Source organism: Acanthisitta chloris, unplaced genomic scaffold (genome assembly GCF_000695815.1).
Source record: "Acanthisitta chloris isolate BGI_N310 unplaced genomic scaffold, ASM69581v1 scaffold11707, whole genome shotgun sequence".
NCBI classification, from domain to species: Eukaryota; Metazoa; Chordata; class Aves; order Passeriformes; family Acanthisittidae; genus Acanthisitta; species Acanthisitta chloris.
In genome coordinates this window covers 1-19702 of record NW_008680990.1, presented here as the reverse complement: position 1 = coordinate 19702, position 19702 = coordinate 1, and the positions used below count along the sequence as shown (strand labels likewise).

At 39.1% G+C, this 19702-nt stretch overlaps 1 protein-coding gene across 1 annotated transcript in view; it reads left to right on the top strand.

Moving 5' to 3' along the window:
- COL5A2 (collagen, type V, alpha 2) overlaps positions 1-18874 on the top strand; it is a gene marked incomplete at both ends in the record, with an annotated part of 43846 nt that extends 24972 nt beyond the window's left edge. Inside the window, 30 exons of the mRNA XM_009077931.1 lie at positions 77-177; positions 606-659; positions 1664-1771; positions 2255-2308; positions 3020-3118; positions 4182-4235; positions 4736-4834; positions 4942-4995; positions 5094-5147; positions 5755-5808; positions 6372-6425; positions 6762-6806; positions 7244-7342; positions 7919-8026; positions 8155-8208; positions 9958-10011; positions 10140-10193; positions 11225-11278; positions 11892-11999; positions 12108-12161; positions 12347-12400; positions 13071-13232; positions 13343-13450; positions 14813-14920; positions 15070-15123; positions 15447-15554; positions 15655-15708; positions 17034-17141; positions 18050-18103; positions 18767-18874. Of these exons, the coding sequence (XP_009076179.1) occupies positions 77-177; positions 606-659; positions 1664-1771; positions 2255-2308; positions 3020-3118; positions 4182-4235; positions 4736-4834; positions 4942-4995; positions 5094-5147; positions 5755-5808; positions 6372-6425; positions 6762-6806; positions 7244-7342; positions 7919-8026; positions 8155-8208; positions 9958-10011; positions 10140-10193; positions 11225-11278; positions 11892-11999; positions 12108-12161; positions 12347-12400; positions 13071-13232; positions 13343-13450; positions 14813-14920; positions 15070-15123; positions 15447-15554; positions 15655-15708; positions 17034-17141; positions 18050-18103; positions 18767-18874 (2333 nt within the window). The remainder of the gene's footprint in view (positions 1-76; positions 178-605; positions 660-1663; positions 1772-2254; positions 2309-3019; positions 3119-4181; positions 4236-4735; positions 4835-4941; positions 4996-5093; positions 5148-5754; positions 5809-6371; positions 6426-6761; positions 6807-7243; positions 7343-7918; positions 8027-8154; positions 8209-9957; positions 10012-10139; positions 10194-11224; positions 11279-11891; positions 12000-12107; positions 12162-12346; positions 12401-13070; positions 13233-13342; positions 13451-14812; positions 14921-15069; positions 15124-15446; positions 15555-15654; positions 15709-17033; positions 17142-18049; positions 18104-18766) is intronic.
- Between the last annotated feature and the right edge of the window lie 828 nt (positions 18875-19702).

Here is a 19702-nt window from a genome sequence, read left to right as displayed (position 1 = left end):
ATGGTGTAACTGAATTTATTTTGCCTCCTTATTTTTATGATATTCCCTTATGGTACTTGCTGCTGTTTCTGTTTGTAGGGATCTCCAGGCACTGGAGGCCCCCATGGATTATCAGGCCCACCTGGTTCCCCGGGACCACAGGGCAGTACTGGCCCCCCTGGGATTCGAGGCCAACCGGTAATGGTGTCTTTGTTTGTGGAAATTGTAACGTTTGGCAAGTGTGTCACTCTGTCACTTTGTGAAACTAAACTAGTGATTAGCAGTGGTTCCTTTAAATAAATCAATACTATGCTAGTGAGTATGCTGAGACTTGGATCTTCTGAATCTTCTGTGTCCACAATACCATTGCTGCTTTCTAAAAAGTCTGAGAAAGAAGAGTGTCTACATAAACCTAGACAAAGAGTTTTATTTAAGCTTTTGCCTTGACAACATCATAATAAACAGGCACAATAAGGGAAGAGGCAAACCAGTATAAGCATCCTATTTTATTGCCTACAACCAGTGACTAAACTAGGAAATGTTCCTCTGTTTCATAGCCTAGTACAAAATGATCAAGTGATTTATGCAGACTTTTAACCTTACTGGTGCTGTACGTTTGTTTTCAGGGAGATCCTGGTGTCCCAGGTTTCAAGGGAGAAGCAGGACCCAAAGGTGAACCTGTAAGTCTCCATATGCTTTGTAAGATGAAAAAGAATCACAGAAGCTTGTATGAGTATTTCAAATAGGTCCTCACTATTTTAAAGACATTTCTAATGCTCATAATCACAGGAGTAGGTATTGTGGAAGACCAAGCACAGTGAACCTGACTAGACAGTGCTAGCAGTGAATGGTGTAGCAGGTCCCTGGGTGTTATAAATCACCCTGACAGGACTCAGGGACAGAAAAACCAATTAGTGCATCTATTGAGGTTTCTGTAGCACACAGAATGGGTGTCTTGTAATTTCTTCATCTTATATGGAATGAATCCATATGATTCCGGACATTTATGAGCACACAGGTCTGTGTGCTAATCATAATAAAGTCCATTTTATTTCAAAATTACATTTAATACTTCTGAGGTTTTGTATATATTAAGTGTTGTTTATTTAAACAGTGAAATAATATAAATAGTTACACATGTATGGTATGAATAGCTGTTTAGCCCACAGTTAATATTTGTGAAAGATTATTGGAGAACATGGCTAATTCCATGCTATAACCATGTGACTTTTGAAAGAAAACTGATTCTGCAGAGTTGGAGTTGGTCTGTCTTGTCAACTAGTCTTTAGTTTTTCTTTCTCACTAGTTAATTGATCATGCAATAACTGACAGAAATGTACAGGTGAAGTAATGGTTTCCTTACTACTGTCTTCTCCTTTGAAAATTTCTACTAGAGTCTCATTGAATTTTGAATCCTTGTCCAAATTACTGTGTCTGAGCAAGTGGGTGATTATAAGAAGCGCTGAACAGCCCAACTGCAAAATTAGTTTATTAGCTTATGACCATTGTAAAAGAGAAAAGTAGATGCTGAAAAGCTGAATTTTAAACTGATTCAAAACCTAACTATTTTTTTCTCCTTTATTTGGAAACATGTTAATGATGTTTAGAAGACAGTCTTTCAATATGCCTGAGAAGTGGGGAGCATAACAGTGATTTTAAACAAAACCCATTTTATTTCCATTAGGGCCCACAAGGTTCCCAAGGTCCCATTGGCCCTGTAGGTGAAGAAGGGAAAAGAGGTCCTCGAGGTGATCCAGGATCAGTAGGTCCACCAGGTCCTGTTGGAGAGAGGGTAAGCAATCTAAAAGAATAATATGTCTTGAGAGGTGCACTGCTAAGCTGACAACTTCTTGACCTAACCATGAATATTCTTACAGCTTTGTTGTGGGTGTAGTCAATCTTAATTTTCTCAAGAGTATTTAATACTGTGTGTTTGTTACGCTGGAGATTTTCATTTGGGGATTCAGTGCACGGGATAGTATGGTGGGAGAAATGATGGAGATAGGACAGGCTAATCTGCAGACCTTTTTCTGAAGCCTGTACAAATGGTCATATTGCTTTCAATGAGGCTGTTCACGTACAAGGAGGAGCTCAGCATGCATGAATGAGGCATTGATATTTTTACCACTCCAAGTGGAAAAAACACGCAAGTTTAAGTACCAAAGTAAGGAAGTTCTTTGGAAATGAACTGAACCCCCAAGCTGTAAATCTGGTCTTTTATTTGCAGTAACCTATGTAAAAATTAAGATAATCATTTATCTATGACTTTTCCTAGGGTGCTCCTGGCAACCGTGGTTTTCCAGGTTCTGATGGCTTGCCTGGACCTAAGGTAAATGAAATTAAAATGTCCCACTTTTACTGGGTCATTTGATAAATGTTCATGCATGCAGATGTATAAAAAGGCGTTCCATTAAAAATGTCTGCTCTGGGCAAAGAGGCAGATCCTCCAAATCACTGGAAGCACGATCAAAAAGAATTTTCCAAAAGGGAGTCCTGAATGTTTTGAGACTAACACATTTTGGGAAAAGTGACTTTCAGTTCCTGTGATGTTCAGCCTTGCTTGCTGACTTAATGCTCCCTTGTGCTGAAATGTGATGGCTAAGGGAGGTTAACCTGTTGTACTACTATATTGCTTTATGAGTTGCACTGTAGGATGGGCCTATTGGAAAAATAGCCTTTTTGTGTGTGGAGTAATATTCTAGAGCCATTCCCTTGAACGGATGGGCTCATCTGTCTTTGGCCTTCCTAACTGCTCTAACAGTTCCAGGGCAGTGACTCACATAGCTATTTGTCTAGTGTTTCTGTAAATTCCTAAATTCTTGGTAAAAATACAGGGATTCTAAACTTCTTACATAGATTTGCTGCAAGGAAGTGACAAATTTTATGTAATAATTTTGGAAAAAAAGTAATAATAAAAGTATTGGTGATTTGGAACACCGTTTGCAAAACCAGGTCCTTAATAAAGATACTGTTTTTATTTAACCTTACCTTACTTTTGCTGTTCTGGCTGTTAAGTAGTAGCCCACTGTTGTCTTTCTAGGGTGCCCAAGGAGAGCGTGGTCCAGCAGGATCTTCTGGTCCTAAAGGAGGTCAGGGAGACCCTGGGCGTCCCGGTGAACCTGGCCTTCCGGGTGCAAGAGTAAGGAACTAACAGCAGTACTCTGTAACCCATGGCACTTTCCATTTTCCAAAGGCAGCAATTCACTTTCTGGAATTAAGAAGCTGTTGTATGAGGGCAGACTTGTTTCAATGGGGCTACAGAAAGGGTAAAGGTCAAAATACCTGTCTTGTTCTCCTGCTCGTGTTGGGCTGCATGGTTTTTGTCTAGGGAAAAAGAGAAAGAGCTTTGACTGTGAACACCTAATGCAGCTAAAGCATCCAAAGGAGAGCAGCAAAGACGACGAAGGGCAATGCTGTCACTACTGCCATTTCAGGGCTCACACCAGAGCCATGCAGTCACCAACGTAATTTCAGGGTTTATATTGGAGCCATATGGTCACTGACACCATTTCAGACCCACACCAGAGCCATTAGGTTGACCAACAGCATTTCAGGCTCACACCAGAGTCATGCAGTCAGTGCTGCCATCCCAGTGCAGACAGGCTGGGACCTTTTAAGGCCCAAGGGGGCTGGGGAGAGAGGCTGCTGCCACACCTATCTGGTTCCTCCACTGCTTTCCCACCTGGTTGTTTTGAGTGAGGAAACCTTTCCTTGGGTCTCTGCTATTCTGTGATTCTGTAACTGAAGGAAGTGTGCTTTTGAAGCACATAGTTGCCACAGATTACATGAACTGAGGGCCAGCCTTCATTAAATTGGTGATTGATAATATACATAGCTGAGTGGTGAATGTCATCTAGAGATTTTTTCCAGGAAAATTATTTGCAGATAATTTGAAATATCAGAAAAGGAGATGAAGGGAGCAGTAAGATGTGATATAGATCACTGGATAATGTTGGCAGAAATAACAATGAGCCTGTGAGAAACTCAAGAAGTGTAAAAGCAAGTAAAGGGATAATAGAAAAAAGGAAGATCGAGGACAGTGAGGGATGAAGCTGTAAAGTGAAGACAAGGATGAAGACCTTTGATACAGAGAAGTTTGTACTATGGTAGTAACTGAGCACGTCTTTCGGATTGATTCACATTTCTCTCTTGTTCTAGAATTACACGCACAACCTTAACACCAATATTATTCCTGCCTTTAGGGTTTGACAGGAAATCCAGGTGTTCAAGGCCCTGAAGGAAAACTTGGCCCCTTGGTAAGTGACACAAAAGTTAGTCTTATCAGTGAATGCCACAGTAATTCGAAGGTCTCACCCCAGTGACATTTCTTTTATTGACATGAGTTTTCTTGATTTCTTAGGGCTCATCTTCTCTTTTAATTGTTCACTTCAGATTCTTGACTTCAAAATGAGTGCAGATAATGTTCCTTTAGGTTTGTCTGTGTGGCAGAGGCTGTTGTTTAGCAGCTGCTGCAACATTTTTAAACCATTTTGAACTACATGTTTTTCCAGCTGTCTTTTTACAGGCACAATAAAGATATTGTACATCATGGCTTAGTTATAATAATTGCATAGTATTTGGTTAAATCCACTAGTATGGCTAAAGCTGTGTCTGCTCTAAAGTTGTTTTGACTGATAAGTGGAGCAGCAAACTAGGTTAATGTTATTTTCTTTATGTCCACAGACATTTTCTAGAGGTAAATTCATATGAATAAATACATTTATAATTTAGAGTGGAAAATACTTTTTCTCTTTAGGGTGCTCCTGGAGAAGATGGACGTCCAGGTCCAGCAGGCTCAATAGGAATCAGAGGTCAGCCAGGCAGCATGGGCCTTCCTGGGCCAAAGGGTAGTAGTGTGAGTATGGCACCTGTACCCAAGATCTATTTAACTTAGAAAATTTCCATATATTTTAATGGATGAAAAAATATCTAAAAATAGTCATTTTTGTGTCTGCAATTTAGGGTGACCCTGGAAAACCTGGAGAAGCAGGCAATGCAGGTGTCCCAGGACAGAGAGTGAGTGTGGCTGTTATTTGCAGTGATTGCAGAAAGTGATGCTTTTGTGTTATATTAGTTTACTATACAAGATTTCTTCCCATGTCGCTTCAATTTAGGGAGCCCCTGGTAAAGATGGTGAAGTTGGCCCTTCTGGTCCTGTTGGCCCACCAGTAAGTCAATTTTTACCACTCTCCCTGCCTACAAGTCATTACTCTTTTGGCTTCTCTTTTTATCTATCTTCATGCCAGCAGTTGACTCCAAACAAAAAAATCCAAGAACATGTAAAAAATAAATTGTCCTAGAAAAATGGGAATCTTTGTGTTAAATATGTGTATATATGTGTTTATATATATCATAGAATAATAGAAGCAGAATTTTAGGGGTTGGAATGGACCTTACAGATCATCTAGTCCCAACCCCCTGCCATGGGCAGAGACACCTCCCCACTGTATATATATTAGTAGTCTGATTCCTTTTACTAACCATTACTAAAAATAGTGCAAGGACCAAATTTTTCTCAAAGTTAATTTTCCTAGCTTCTTTGATTTTAACGGAACTGGGTTCTTTCCTGTGACCACAGAACTTTTGGGGGAAGGATCTGAAAGAAATAATAGACATTCTTATTACATCTTTTAGAGAGATTGTATCTTGGCCTAGGATAAATAAAAATGTATTATAAATGAATAAATAATTGAAAATATATGCATTGAGAGAGAAGAAAAATTGTGAGCCTGCCTATGTTCCTCTACTGTTTACTTATTACCTTCTTTTGTGTAGGGTCTGGCAGGAGAAAGAGGAGAACAAGGCCCTCCAGGTCCTACAGGGTTTCAGGTATATGCACTCATTTTCATTCATAGGTTTTTCAAAATAAAAAATAAACAGCCACGTCTTCATCAACTTAAATTGTAAAAATTCAACCAAGTGATTTATAACAAAAGCTACAACTTTGGAACTAGCAATGATGTTCAGAATAATTAGTGATACTTAACTTTTGTACCAGCTGTGCACTAAACTGAACTGGCAAAGGCTGAAATAGAGCTCTATATCCCTTGAGAAAACCTTTGTTGCTATTCAGTTTTAATTTGAAGATTTTCAGAAAATGTTCAATTATGGAGCCTAATAGTTGTTTTGATAGTAAACTATTAATTATTTTAAGTCAATCCCTGTTTATAGACAACTTTTCATTCATCCTACAAATGTTGGAGAAGAGCTCCCATCTCCTTTAGAGGGGGAAAAACACTTTGGTGCAATATTCAATGTAACTGTTTTGGGGATGTCTGAGGACATACCCTTGTACTGAGTGCACTGCTGCATTCATAGTCTTGGTGTCAGTTAAATCTGGATTTACAAAACTTTCTATCATGTTAGTGACCATTTTATGTACTTTTTTACAGGGCTTGCCTGGGCCACCAGGTCCTCCAGGTGAGGGAGGAAAGCCAGGTGATCAGGTAATTTATGTGTAACATAGTGTTAAAAAGAATTCACTTCATAAAGTAGTTTTTTGGGTTTTTTCTCTTTATAATTTAGTTTCCCACTCTATTTCAAAATATGTATGATGTAGTCTGCAAGCTGTCCAAGAACTGCTTTTGGATAAAGTAATTACTAGAATCTGACCATGTTCTTGGACTGAGTTGGACTATCTCCTCTTGTCATTGACAGATAATATTTAGAACCAGCCATCTACATTCACAGTACTTTGTAAATGAAAATATTTTCTTTAATTTCTATAACTATAAGGCTATGAATAATGATTTCATTCTAATGGTGACTTCTGTTCTGCATAGGGTGTGCCTGGAGATCCTGGAGCTGTTGGTCCATTGGGCCCTAGGGTAAGTATTTTCCTTCAGAGTTTATACACTCATAACAGTTCTCAGAGGTTGAAGTTGATATATAATATTGACTTCAACAGCTAAAGTGAATATTTGACTTTTTTTCCCCACCAACAAAATGGTTATAAATGTAGATTTATTTTAAGATGGTTTTGGTAAAACCAATGATTTTGTAGCTCCTGAAGTGTTGAGTCCTAGCTGCTAAATGATTTGGTTTACAGCTGTGAAATGACAGTTTTTAGTTTGCTGAGCAACTTGCTATTTTCCCTATCTTTGACAGTAAAGGTATTAATCTAGTTTTCATTTCACCAGTTCTCCTAGACTTTGTTCACAGCTTTTTGTTCAAATAGCAGTGCTGCACTTCAGGTGTATTTAGGGTTTTGTCTACCAGAATTGTACCCTGACTTCTAAATAGGTAATAATTTTCCATTTTGTAGGGAGAACGAGGCAATCCAGGGGAAAGGGGAGAACCAGGTGCATCAGGACTCCAGGGTGAAAAGGGTATGGCTGGAGGTCATGGTCCTGATGGTCCAAAGGTAAGCTGAATGGAAATTTGCACTGCTGCAGTGATGTAGTGTGCAATTCTGCTCTTTTCTGTGAACATGAAAGAGATATCTTTTATTATAAACATGACAGCGCTGAAAGCTGCCTGCCTGCCCTTTACCTGCTATTGATGTAATTAGGCCTAGGAGGGTCACCCCAAGCAGGTAATGCATCTGGGAATGTGGGACCTGTAATAGACATGAGCTGTGAGAAGCAAAGCATAAATAAACCGTCTCTGCCCTCATGACTTTTACATGTACCTACTTTCTGTACTGAATCCATGTGACATCAAAGTAGAAAGATGCTCAAGCTTCTTTTTTGGCCTCTTCTCATCCCCAGTATGCAAATACTAATGTATTTAGAAGAACTGTGGTGTTACAACTGAACTTCCTGAGTAACACAAGGGGAAAAGAAAAGTATTTGGATGTGAATAAAGTCCAAATTTCAGATAAAGTTATTACTTAAAACTGTACTCCAGAGACCTCAACACAGGCACAGCATGTTCTGCAGCATAGAGACAAAGATACTTCTGGGATGAATAAGCAACAACTTGTTTTTTATCCTTTCAGGGAAGCCCAGGCCCTAGTGGGACACCTGGTGATCCAGGCCCACCGGGTCTGCAGGGCATGCCTGGAGAAAGAGGGATTGCTGGAATACCTGGCCCCAAGGGTGATAGGGTAAGTCTGTTTGTTTCTCTTCTCCTCAGTAGAATCACCTGTCTCTTGAGTATTCCAGGGTATGAACTACTCTGGCAGTATCACAGCATTTAATGTCATAACTAAGACTCTCTGGTTGTTTTTCTTAGGGTGGCATAGGTGAGAAAGGTGCTGAAGGTACAGCTGGCAATGATGGAGCAAGAGTAAGTAAATCAGTGACTCTTTTTAGACCTACTCTCCACACAGCAGATTTACTGTGCTAGAGGTACTCAGCTCAGGGTTACTCACTATTCAGCTTGGCAGTATCATGGGTCTGTAGTCATTCTCATTACCCCTACACTCCATGTTTTCAAGTTTTTCAAGACTGCTGTGCGCAATATTTTGTGATATCTTCTGTTCCAAGCCCGTTTTGTTTCATCGATAATGGGAACTATTGCATCTTGTCAATGGAAAGGATTCACAATTGATTTGGAATTCAGCTAAGCTGACTGTAGTAAAAAATAGGAAAAAAAGGATAGGCAGAGATCAATAGGCAAAAACCAGACCTTCCAGCTCTGACTCTTGGATGAAGGCAGATGCCTCCTTACTGTCTGGATTGAGTTGCCCACAGTCTGTCCTCAGTTTGGCAGGTGAAAATTCATGTAACTGTACTAGACACCATATGGGCAGTAAGTTGCTGGCACTTCTGGAAAACTTTGACTCTCCTGTGCATAAACAGCTTGTCTAGTCTGCTTAAGAAATGTTCAAAACACATTGCACACACTCTGGTGTATAGACCAGCTGTGCAATAATCCCAGCTGCACTGAGTTTTCTGTGTATGCGCTGACCATATTTTCTTCCCGGAAGTTATTGTAGTTACTTTAACATGAATGGCATATGTGTGAGATTCTTGGGGTCTGCAAACCAGTTGGAGTGCTAGCTGTTAGGCATTTGGAAATCTATTCAAAATATGAGGATCTTGTCTGGATTAAATTTGTAGTTAAAGAGGAAAAATGTTTTGGAGAAACCCTATTGTACAGAAGCACTAAAAATGTTGTCCTCTGTGAGCTGGAATTGGATCTATAAGCCAGACATTATCCAAGGATACAGAACAATTCTTAGTCGTGTAAGGCATGTTTATAGTTTGCAGTAACTACTGAACAGGTGAAGTAATGGTGAGCTAAAGGTGCATCCCTTTTCTAAAGAAGGTGTCTGCAGATATCTCTGCTACCAATAACTGGAGTATTGATGGTGTTGCAGTATCCTTTGTTAATGCCTTCTTTTTTTGTACTTCTCTACAGTTTGAACTAAGTTCCAGTACAATTTTTTTGGTGGGAGGGGGAAATTTGTTCAAGACAAACTTGGTGCAAGTTTGTGGTACTCTGCTTCTGAAGAAAGAGAATTACAATTGGGATAGCTAAGTATTCCAGACTGTTATTAGAAGGTTGTTAGTGCTGTGGGATCATTGTGTGGAGTTGGTGGGTTTGGATGGAGAATTTGCAACCTGCCTCATGAAGAGAGCAAGGATACTTTTGAGGAGTTTGCAAGAGATAAATGAATCTTCAAAAGTAATGATGGACACTTGAAAATTGATTTAAGCAGTTAAATACCAGCATAAAAAGCAGAGCTTCTGTGCAAGCAGGGAGAAAGGACTTAATTTCCTCCAGAAGAGAACAAAATAAAGCCAGTTTTTTTAACAATCATTGTCCTTATTCATAACCACTGCATAAAGGATAAGATGAAGTTAGAGAAAGAGAATGAAGGAAAGCAGGTTTTCTGTGGGGGTTTTGGTCACTGGGAGAGGAAATGCAAATCAATTTTAGGTACAGGAGACAAAACAAGTTTTCAGAGATAAAGGAGAAGGATTTAAAGGTATGGAAAAGCATATGGGAGTAGTAACATATGAGAAGTTTTAAACTGACTGTTTTGAGCATCTCTTCTCTAACTTCCTTTCATCTTAATTTCTTCAAAAGGGTCTTCCTGGTCCAATAGGTCCAATGGGTCCAGCAGGTCCCACTGGTGAAAAGGTAAACAGATATTTATTTTTTTTTGCCTTCCCTACAGAAGCTTATTAATATTATCAGGCTTTATTAGCACATTTACTATTCAACAAATGAGTTATTTGCAAAATGATTACTTTTAATTTTATCTTAAGGGTGAACCAGGTCCTCGAGGTCTAGTTGGTCCCCCCGGCTCTCGTGGAAACCCTGTGAGTAAACATGCTTCGTTTTTGCTGGCTTAAGTTAACAATATCTAACACTGATCCAAACTCAAGGCATTTTTCTTATTTGCTAATATCTTTTCCTTTTTTTTCTTCCCCTTTCTTTGTAGCCAAAATGTGTAGTTCTGACTTGTTGCTGTGCACTTACAAAGCTATTACCAGATTTTGCCCCTGTGTGCTATACTTGTTTAAGGCCAAACTTCACAGATTTGTCCTCACTTACCTCACTCCTGAAAGTATGCTGCCACTTTTAATTCTTTAAATGTTTTTAAAAGCATGCCCATACCAGATGCCACTGTACATATCCAAATATTTAGATGGACAAAGTGCAGAAGTACACCTTAGTTCATCTAGCTTTGTAGCTCTTGTCATCTCCCATCTATTAGTGATTTCGAGTATTTTAAGTGTTCAGTTTAATTGGGGAATTAGAGGCTCAACCATTCTAGATCCTTCATACTGCTGTCAGTTGATTATGTCCCAGTCATAAATCAGAGCAGTCCTTATTTCCAGTATAAATTGGAACAGCTTCCACTTCTCTAGGGAGTGCTGGAGTTGGCAGCCTTCATCTCCTTCTTTTCCAAACAAATGTTGTGTGGAAAGCTCAGCTGAAGCAGATTGCAGCCCATTCTGACTTTGTAGAAGAATACATCTTCGAACTACTGTTTTTTTTCCAGTCCCTGATTGGAGTGGTAGGTTGCATGAAGTGTGTGCTCTGCAACTAACTGTGCTATCTCTGGAAGGCTGTGAGCACAATTTCTCCTACTGCTCTTTTAGTGCTTGCTCCATCTTTAAACACCTTCCATCTTTAAATTCTGAAAGCTAAATATGGTCTTGAATATGTGGCAGATATTAACATCCTTTCTTTTAAGATTAAGAGATCAGTTGATTCTGATGAATATGAAAAGTATAATCACACATCTCACAAATAGTTAACATCTTTTTTCCTATATTTAATGGTAAATTATGGTGTATGTAGAAAGACAGTTGTTAAATACAATTATTCTAATGTTTTTGGCCAGGGTTCCCGAGGAGAAAATGGCCCAACTGGTGCTGTTGGTTTTGCTGGTCCTCCGGTACGTATTCAGGAATACTAAGGAGTTTCCTTCACTCATGCTTTGACACACTTTGTTTCCTTCATTATGAATAACACTGCACTGCTCTGGAATGTCAGACACATTTGTGTTGCAAAAAGAGCTGTTCCTTTTTCCCATCAGTATGTCAAGTGAAGAAAAGGGCTGAGAAATACCCGAGGCAGTTGTAAAGTGTTTTTCTTGATAGGATTATGTAATTGAATCGTTGACCAGATTTTATATTTTCATTAATATGCTATGTTGCTCCTTTGAGATTGAAAGCAGAAAAAAAAATTGCTTTTAGGTATGCAGTAACTGCTGAGGAAAAGAGAAAAATCTAAAGAAAAGAAAAATGTGAACTAGATAAGAAACGTGTTTAAAATGGCAATAGTTACTTCACGTAAAGTTCAAAAAAGCTCCTGTGATCTTCTAAAGACTGTGCTGAACTGTTAGACCTCTCTTGTCTGAAGCATTAAGCAAGTGCAGTGTTTTCTAGACTGATTTGTTCCCCTGTTATTTTTTACCTTCTAGAAATTCCCCACAAAATTACTTTCCTAGGCTGGAAAGGTTTAGTATTCACTAACCTGATGTCTCTCCTAAATATTATTTCTTATAGGGCCCTGATGGTCAGCCAGGTGTGAAAGGTGAACCTGGAGAACCTGGACAGAAAGGAGATGCTGGATCTCCAGGACCACAGGGTCTTGCTGGGTCTCATGGTCCACCAGTAAGTATGAATAACATAATCACAAAACCAGTGGCACAGACTGATCTTGCTTAGTTAAAAACTTCTGGGTATTCACTATCACCTCTTTCTTTCTCCTTTCCTCTTTAGGGTCCTCCAGGTGTTCCTGGTCTGAAAGGTGGTAGAGGAACTCAGGGTCCACCTGTAAGTAGATTTTATTTGTTGTGACCTAACTGAAATTTTATGTAATGTGTGTATTATTTATCAACTCAGCTTGTTTTTTCACAGTCTGTAATTATAACATTTACTCACTAATTCAGCTGAGAGCAGTTCAGGTAACCAGTGCTATTTTTCTTTCAGTAACAGTTGACATTAAAAATGTTTTTTAGGGTGCTACTGGATTCCCAGGATCTGCTGGCAGAGTTGGGCCTCCAGGACCTACTGTAAGTCAATTGTTATATTCCTAATAGGTGTGGTTTATAAACCACAACCACAAAATCACTTACATTCAAACATTTTCAGAAACATTATTAAAAAAAAATAAAGTAGCAGCTGATCAACAAGTTGAGGATTCAACTCCACTCAAGGAACTGTGTCATGCTTTGTATGTCTTTTAATGTTTTGATGAGAAAAATAACTTGGAGTCATTGTAAGTTTATCAAAATGTGAAGTTTATAGAAAACTTAATGTACCCATGAAGTCTTTTAAAAGTATTTGAGGGATGAACAAAGGCCTGTTAAAACACTAATTGGTACCATGTGAATGAAGAGTTTGAATATGGACTTTAGCTTGATGATAGTGGAAAGAATGGGCAAGAGTGAGTTTTCTAGCAGTGGTTATACTGAGGCGAAAAGAATGGAAAAGAGAGAAACAAAAGAGAGTGTATTTTAAAGGAGGGAGTTGGGAATTGAAAATTTGGGGGGACAGGTAGAGCTTGGACATAATTTGATGAGGTGTTTTTTTAAATCTAATTTATTTGATCATAAAAGAGATAACAGATTTTTGCTCATTCACATTTTAGGCCTTTCTCAGACCATGCACATTTGTAGTCAATCAAAACACAGTCCTGATCAGAAAAGGGTCCAATGTAACCAAGTGTTCTAATCTTCTTAGGGAGCCCCAGGGCCTGCTGGACCTATTGGTGAGCCAGGAAAAGAAGGTCCTCCAGGTCTTCGTGGTGACCCTGGTTCTCATGGCCGTGTGGGGGATCGAGGGCCAGCTGGGCCTCCTGGTGGTCCTGGAGACAAGGGTGACCCAGGGGATGACGGGCAGCCGGTAAGCCCCGTTTGATGTTACTAATGCTCCTTAGGCCAGCACTAGGCTTGGGCTCACTGTTACTTATTGCTGCTGAATGAGAGTGACGTTTTCTCCTTTTTGGATTTCAGGGCCCAGATGGTCCCCCTGGTCCAGCAGGAACTACTGGTCAAAGAGGTATTGTTGGTATGCCAGGACAGCGAGGGGAAAGAGGCATGCCAGGGCTGCCAGGTCCTGCAGTAAGTACAGACTAAGGCACTGTGCCACCAGCTTGGGCATTCTCAGTTGTCTTTGAGGGATTCTGAGTGTGATGTCCCATAGCATGAGGAGAGAGTTAGAAAACTCTAATTGCAGAAGCAAAAATAGAATAGTAAATAACTAAATCTCATGCAAATTCATGAGGGTGGAAGGTTTACTTCTGCCATAATGGAACCTGAATTAAGACTAAGTGGGTAACAGCATGAAGATTTCTGGCTAAAATATTCCTATTTGACTTAGAACTAGATCCTTGAATAAAACAACCCCAGGCTCTTCGTTTAGGTACCCAAAGGTCAGTCTATTTGACTTAGAACTAGATCCTTGAAAACAACAACCCCAGACTCTTCGTTTAGGTACCCAAAGGTCAGCTGAATGTGAGTAGATACTCTGTAACTGCTGTTTCATTAATGAATGTGAGTAGATACTCTGTAACTGCTATTTCATAAACTGTGAACTGCAGCCTTCAAAATTGCCATTTGTGCTCTCTTTGCTTTCATGTAGTATTTGTAGATATTTATTGGAAAGCTTAATGATTAAGGAGATAGGTCATTAAGAAGACTTAGTTAAAGGGTTGCTATGGAGGATCTGCATTGGAAAGCTTAATGATTAAGGAGATAAGTCATTAAAAAGACTTAGTAAAAGGGTTGCTATGGAGGATCTGTCATTACCACTAGAGCCATGAAGTCACTTTGTAGCTAAAGTTGGCCAGGAATTATTCTAGGCTAACAAGATTTGGTGTTGAGACAGAAAAAAACAATTGTGGTACTTATTTAAAAAACAAGATTTGGTGTTGAGACAGAAAAAACCAGTTGTGGTACATACTTAAAATTGCATTGTCTTTTTCTGGAATCTAAAAGACCTTCCCTAATGTAGATAATGACATCAGACATTGATATGCATTGTCTTTTTCTGGAATCTAAAAGGCCTTCCCTAACATAGATAATGACATCAGACATTGATGCATCAAGGGAGTGTGTGCTTAAGAGAGTTGCTACTGGATAGACTAAATTCAAGTGCAGCTTCTGGTCCATAGAACCCTATTCAAAAGTAATTAACACAATTAAAGTTCTTAAAAATACTCAGTATATTAAATACATATTAAAAATCCATAAGAACATTTTCTTTAATTACGTTTTTTGAATTAACAAATGTTAAAATACTCAGTATATTAAATACATATTCAAAATCCATAAGAATATTTTCTTTAATTATGTTTTTTGAGTTAACAAATGTAGATGGTTCTTCAGCCTGGATTAATGAGTTGTTTTGCAAGCAGCAGGTTTATTTTGCTTTTCTTGGTTTTGTGATTAAAGTTTTGATATGATATTTCTCATCTCTTTTAGGGTACACCAGGAAAACAAGGTCCCACAGGGCCACCTGGTGATAAAGGTCCCCCAGGACCTATTGGCCAGTCAGGTGCTACTGGACCTGTAGGTGAAGCTGGTCCAGAAGTAAGTATTAGAGCCTTGTAACATGCTGAAATAACTAGTGGTTATTCTCCTTGACTTGAAGTTACAGATGGGCAACAAGTTTATAGTTCTTCTAGAAATGCAAGATTGCAGAATTAATCCATAGCTGTGTTTCTGTTCCCTAACTCCAGGGACCTGCTGGTAATGACGGTACTCCTGGACGAGATGGAGCTGTTGGAGAACGTGTAAGAATATATTGTTTTCTTAAATCACTTCTGAAAATCTCCATTTTATTGTTGACTTCTTGTAGATTCTCTCTTCATTCAGTTAACCTGGATGGAGAACTTGTTCTGAAAGCCTGTCACAGCTTTGAATAAGTAGTACCTCTCTAAGTTGAGGATACCTGGCTAAGAACATCCACCTCCACAAACTCAGACCTGAGTTCTTGCAGAAGGAATACCTTTGTAGATTGCAATTGCTAAAAAATAGGTTTGCAATGCTGCAGTCTTGTTGCTTTGACCTAGACCAGTCATCTTTAGCTAAATAATGTTGAAATTCTGTGTTGCAGGGTGATCGTGGTGAACCTGGCCCTGCAGGCTTACCAGGCTCTCCAGGAGGTCCAGGAACTCCAGGTCCTGTTGGCCCTCCAGGTGATGCAGGTCAAAGAGGTGAAACTGTAAGTAAGGCTTTTAAAAAAACCCACTTTGCTTATCAAAAAACTGTTGTGCATGTTTTTGTGCATGGTTTCATTTATCTTCTCTTTGCAATCTCTGTAGGGTTCTCGAGGCCCAATGGGTCCCCCAGGTCGTGCAGGAAAACGAGGTTTGCCTGTAAGTTGTCCATGGTCACTGTGGGTTTGTCTGAGATATCATTTGCCAGAAAGTATATGAGAAACTCAGCCCAAATTTCAATGCTAAACAGGCTTCCACTTGTAGTACTCTGACAATAAGTGGGTGCAGGTGGTCTTCTGAGCTGCAAAAATCTGGATACTCTAGTATTTCTGCACTGAAATAAATGCTGTGGAGGCCTCTTTATTTGAAATGTGTTCCTGCCTGGATGATGGTAGGACCTGAGTTAGCAAATGGCTGGTGTTTAAATAAGGGCTAAAGAAGTGAATGCTGAACAAAAAGGCACATTTTAGGTAAAAATGGCAGAAATACAGGAAAATCACCTGTCCCCATTAAACTGCTTTAATTCAGCTCATGAGATTCTGACTCCAGTCCAAATGTAAAATGAACAAAACTCATCTTTTTTTGTGTTGCATAACTCTTTTACAATCCAAGCTTGGAACAGAAAATTAACTACAAACTTGGGAAATTCAAAGGAATGCTGTCCTGTCCCTAAGCAGATGTCATATGAGAGACAGGAAAAGCTTACTGAGTAGTTAGTGATAGTGATGCCATTGATAAACTATTTGGAACCTGGCATTGAGAAATTTAGCATGCAGTTTGGGCTGAGAAATACAGAGTTGAAAGCAGAAGCCATATTTTTCAGTGGTTCTTGAATTAATATGAGAAGTTTGAGGCTATCAAATCTAGCAAGAATGAAATTTTGACAGCAATAGAACCAAGCTGTTTGTACTGGAGAACCTGGTCCTTGTTGTCTCTAGCTATGAAATTTTGACAGCAATAGAACCAAGCTGTTTGTGCTGGAGAGCCTGGTCCTTGTTGTCTCTAGCTGGGGAATGTAACTTCAGTTGTAGTCTCAGCACAGTGAAGGTGAAAGAAGCTGTGAGAAGTAAAGATGCGATGTGGATCTTTTCATATTGAAAACATGTTTGATTGTTATCAGTATGTGAGATAATACTTCAGTCTCATCAGTGAAAAAATCATTTGCCATATCCAATAAGGCAAAGAAATTTCTCAATCTTAAAAATTATGTAAATTATTTAGTATCATTATTACAGGTTTTTGAGCTGTATTATGATGCTAAATAGACTAAATTTACTACAATTATATTTAAGCACAGTGCAGTTTTCTGCGATTATTTACTTACTGCTTGGTAAAAAAATTAAGATACTTGGAGCTGCTCCAGCATCACCTCCTTTCTGGGTTTAGAAGGGAAGGAGGTCTGAGTGTAGTGTCTAAAAGGAAATGAGGGGTTGGGGGTTTTTTTTCCAGTTCAGACTTTCACATCTCATCACTTATATTTACAGGGTCCCCAAGGACCTCGTGGCGACAAAGGTGACAATGGAGATCGAGGTGACAGGGGCCAGAAAGGACACAGGGGTTTCACTGGGCTTCAAGGTCTCCCTGGTCCTCCTGTAAGTTGTTCCTTTTTTACTATAATTTTATTTCCTTGATAGTTAGATGTGTCAGGAACATAGTTATTTAAAATGGGGGGAAAAAGCAAACAAGTTGTTTTTTTCAGGAACATAGTTATTTAAAATGGGGGAAAAAAGCAAACTAGTTGTTTTTCGCCCACAAGATGTATATGAGTGGCCTGGCTGTCCATAGCTGCTAATATTTTTAATGGAGTTCTACAGTAGTATTGCATGATGAGGTAAACCTGTGTGTTGGCAATATATGTGTTCTCCTGCTCTTGTTCCTTTTGCACCAGTCCTGCAGTGACCCATCACTGACAGCCTATGACCTGTCAGCACAAGATGGTAACAAAAGTTGATAGTTTCAGATAAGCTATTTAGAGTATAAAATGCTTTTTGGCAGTGTTTGAACTCTTTACAGCCAAGGAATCAAATTCCCATGAGGCCTGTGATTGTATCTCTTGCTAGTATTTGCCAGAAGTTCATCATTTCATTGTCAATTGAATGGAAATGCCATGGAAAACTTACATTATTTTTTTTACCATTATTTTGTTGATCCTGTGCTTTCACACTGGTAGTTTCAACATGAAGGAATAGCATCAACCAAACAACCCCAACACCCCATCTTTTCACTTAATATAGGACTCTCACTTACTCTCTTGTAAGCCCCTCTGATTGTAAATGCCATGAGGCCAAAGCTGTTCTACAGAATCAGCTTTATAGATAGCTAAAGCACCAGTAAATTCTGTTGAACTACTAAAGTGTTAAAGGAAAGGGACTACCCATTGTTCATATGTATTTAAATCTTATTCATACCAAATTGTGTACATCACACAGTAGCGCTTTAAAACTAAAGGATGTAAATATGCTTTAAATGTCACAATGACATGATATTTTTTCTGTTTTAGGGTCCTATTGGTGAGCAGGGCAGTCCTGGCATTCCAGGCCCATTTGGTCCTAGGGTGAGTATGATGTTTCAGGGTTAAAGTTTGTTTTTTATCATGATCAGATTTCTATTTCCATATAGACTTTGCTGTCATGTGGTGATTACCCTAATATCTTTTGCTGAGCCATCACCTTATTTAATGTAGTAAAGCTTTGACAAAAGTGCAGTTTAGAGTTGGTTATAGATAAAAAGGTCAGTTTAGGGTAACTACAGGGCTACAGTCTCTTTTTACAGACACTTTTGCTGCAGCTGATGCAAATGTATGTGGCAGCTCTGCTAATTGCTACTCTGCCTTTCGTATTCCCATGTCTGTCATTCACCCAAAGGTGAAGGAGAAAGATGTATGTTCTGAAGGGCCAGTGTATCTCCAGGCTTGTATATGTGTGAGCATACAGCAACTACCCCAGTCTGCATAGCATCTGGAATTGATTTCTCTTAAATGGTTTAGGTAAAAATATACAGCTGATCCAAGTTGTATTATCTGAGGTGATTCACTTGAGAAGAGCAGCATTGAAACTGCTTGCTTTCTTCTAGGAGAAGAGTGATATTTAAAGCTTTGGTAAAATAAGACCCAAATAATGGGATTGCTTCCTGACAGGATACTGCTTATAAAGGGCTGTTTTATGTAACTTTGTTACTAAATGCTAAAATAAATGCCTTCTTTGTCCTTTATTTTTAGGGTCCTCCAGGTCCAGTTGGTCCTTCTGGCAAAGATGGAAGTCCTGGTCCACTTGGGCCAACTGGGCCTCCTGGTGTTAGAGGGACTGTGGGAGAGGCTGGACCGGAGGTAAGTTGATGGGGAATATGGAGGGAAAAGGTTACCTTCAAACAATGAAGTTTTTTTAACAGTCCATCGCATCACTTTCTCAAGCATCTGTGAGCTCAAGCCAAATGATGAAATGTGGTAGTTTCTCCAACAAACTATGTATTGGAAGGGCTCATTTCTTATTCATTTTAATATTCTAAACTTCTGATGATCCCAGTCTCATCCACCTCTGCTCTCTATCCTTGTGTTAAGGAAATCCTTCCATCCAAATAAACAGCCCAAACTCTAACACTCAGCCCACCTGACCTTCGGCCTGGTCTGAGGTTTACAGCTGATTCACAGCTAAGGAAAACTGATTTGACCATGTTGGAAAAAGTCCTAAACCTCTGCTAAACACTTCAGGCATATTCCTCATGTACCAATTTGCCATACCCTATCATAAAGTGGTAGTTATGCTATTCCAAGGAAGATAAGTTAGAAAATTAGAGGGATTTAAGGAAAGGGTGATCTGGATGATCATGTGAAGAATTAAAAATTGGTACTGCTTATTTTGGGGAAGAAGTGGAAGAGGTGGAAAAAAATAATGAGCAAGACAAAGACAGCATTTTCTGCTGTTTCTCTGTCTAGTAAGACATGGCTCTTCCTGTGTTTATCATGTGCTAACCCTATTTCATTTGAATTTCTGCTAATTATCAGTATCTCCTCTTCTGCTGAGACACCAAGAGACGAATGAAAAGCTTATGGCAGACCATAAGCATATATGCTTATGGTACTCCATATATATATATGCCATATATATATATGTGCACCATATATATATACAATATATATAGCTATATATACCATATA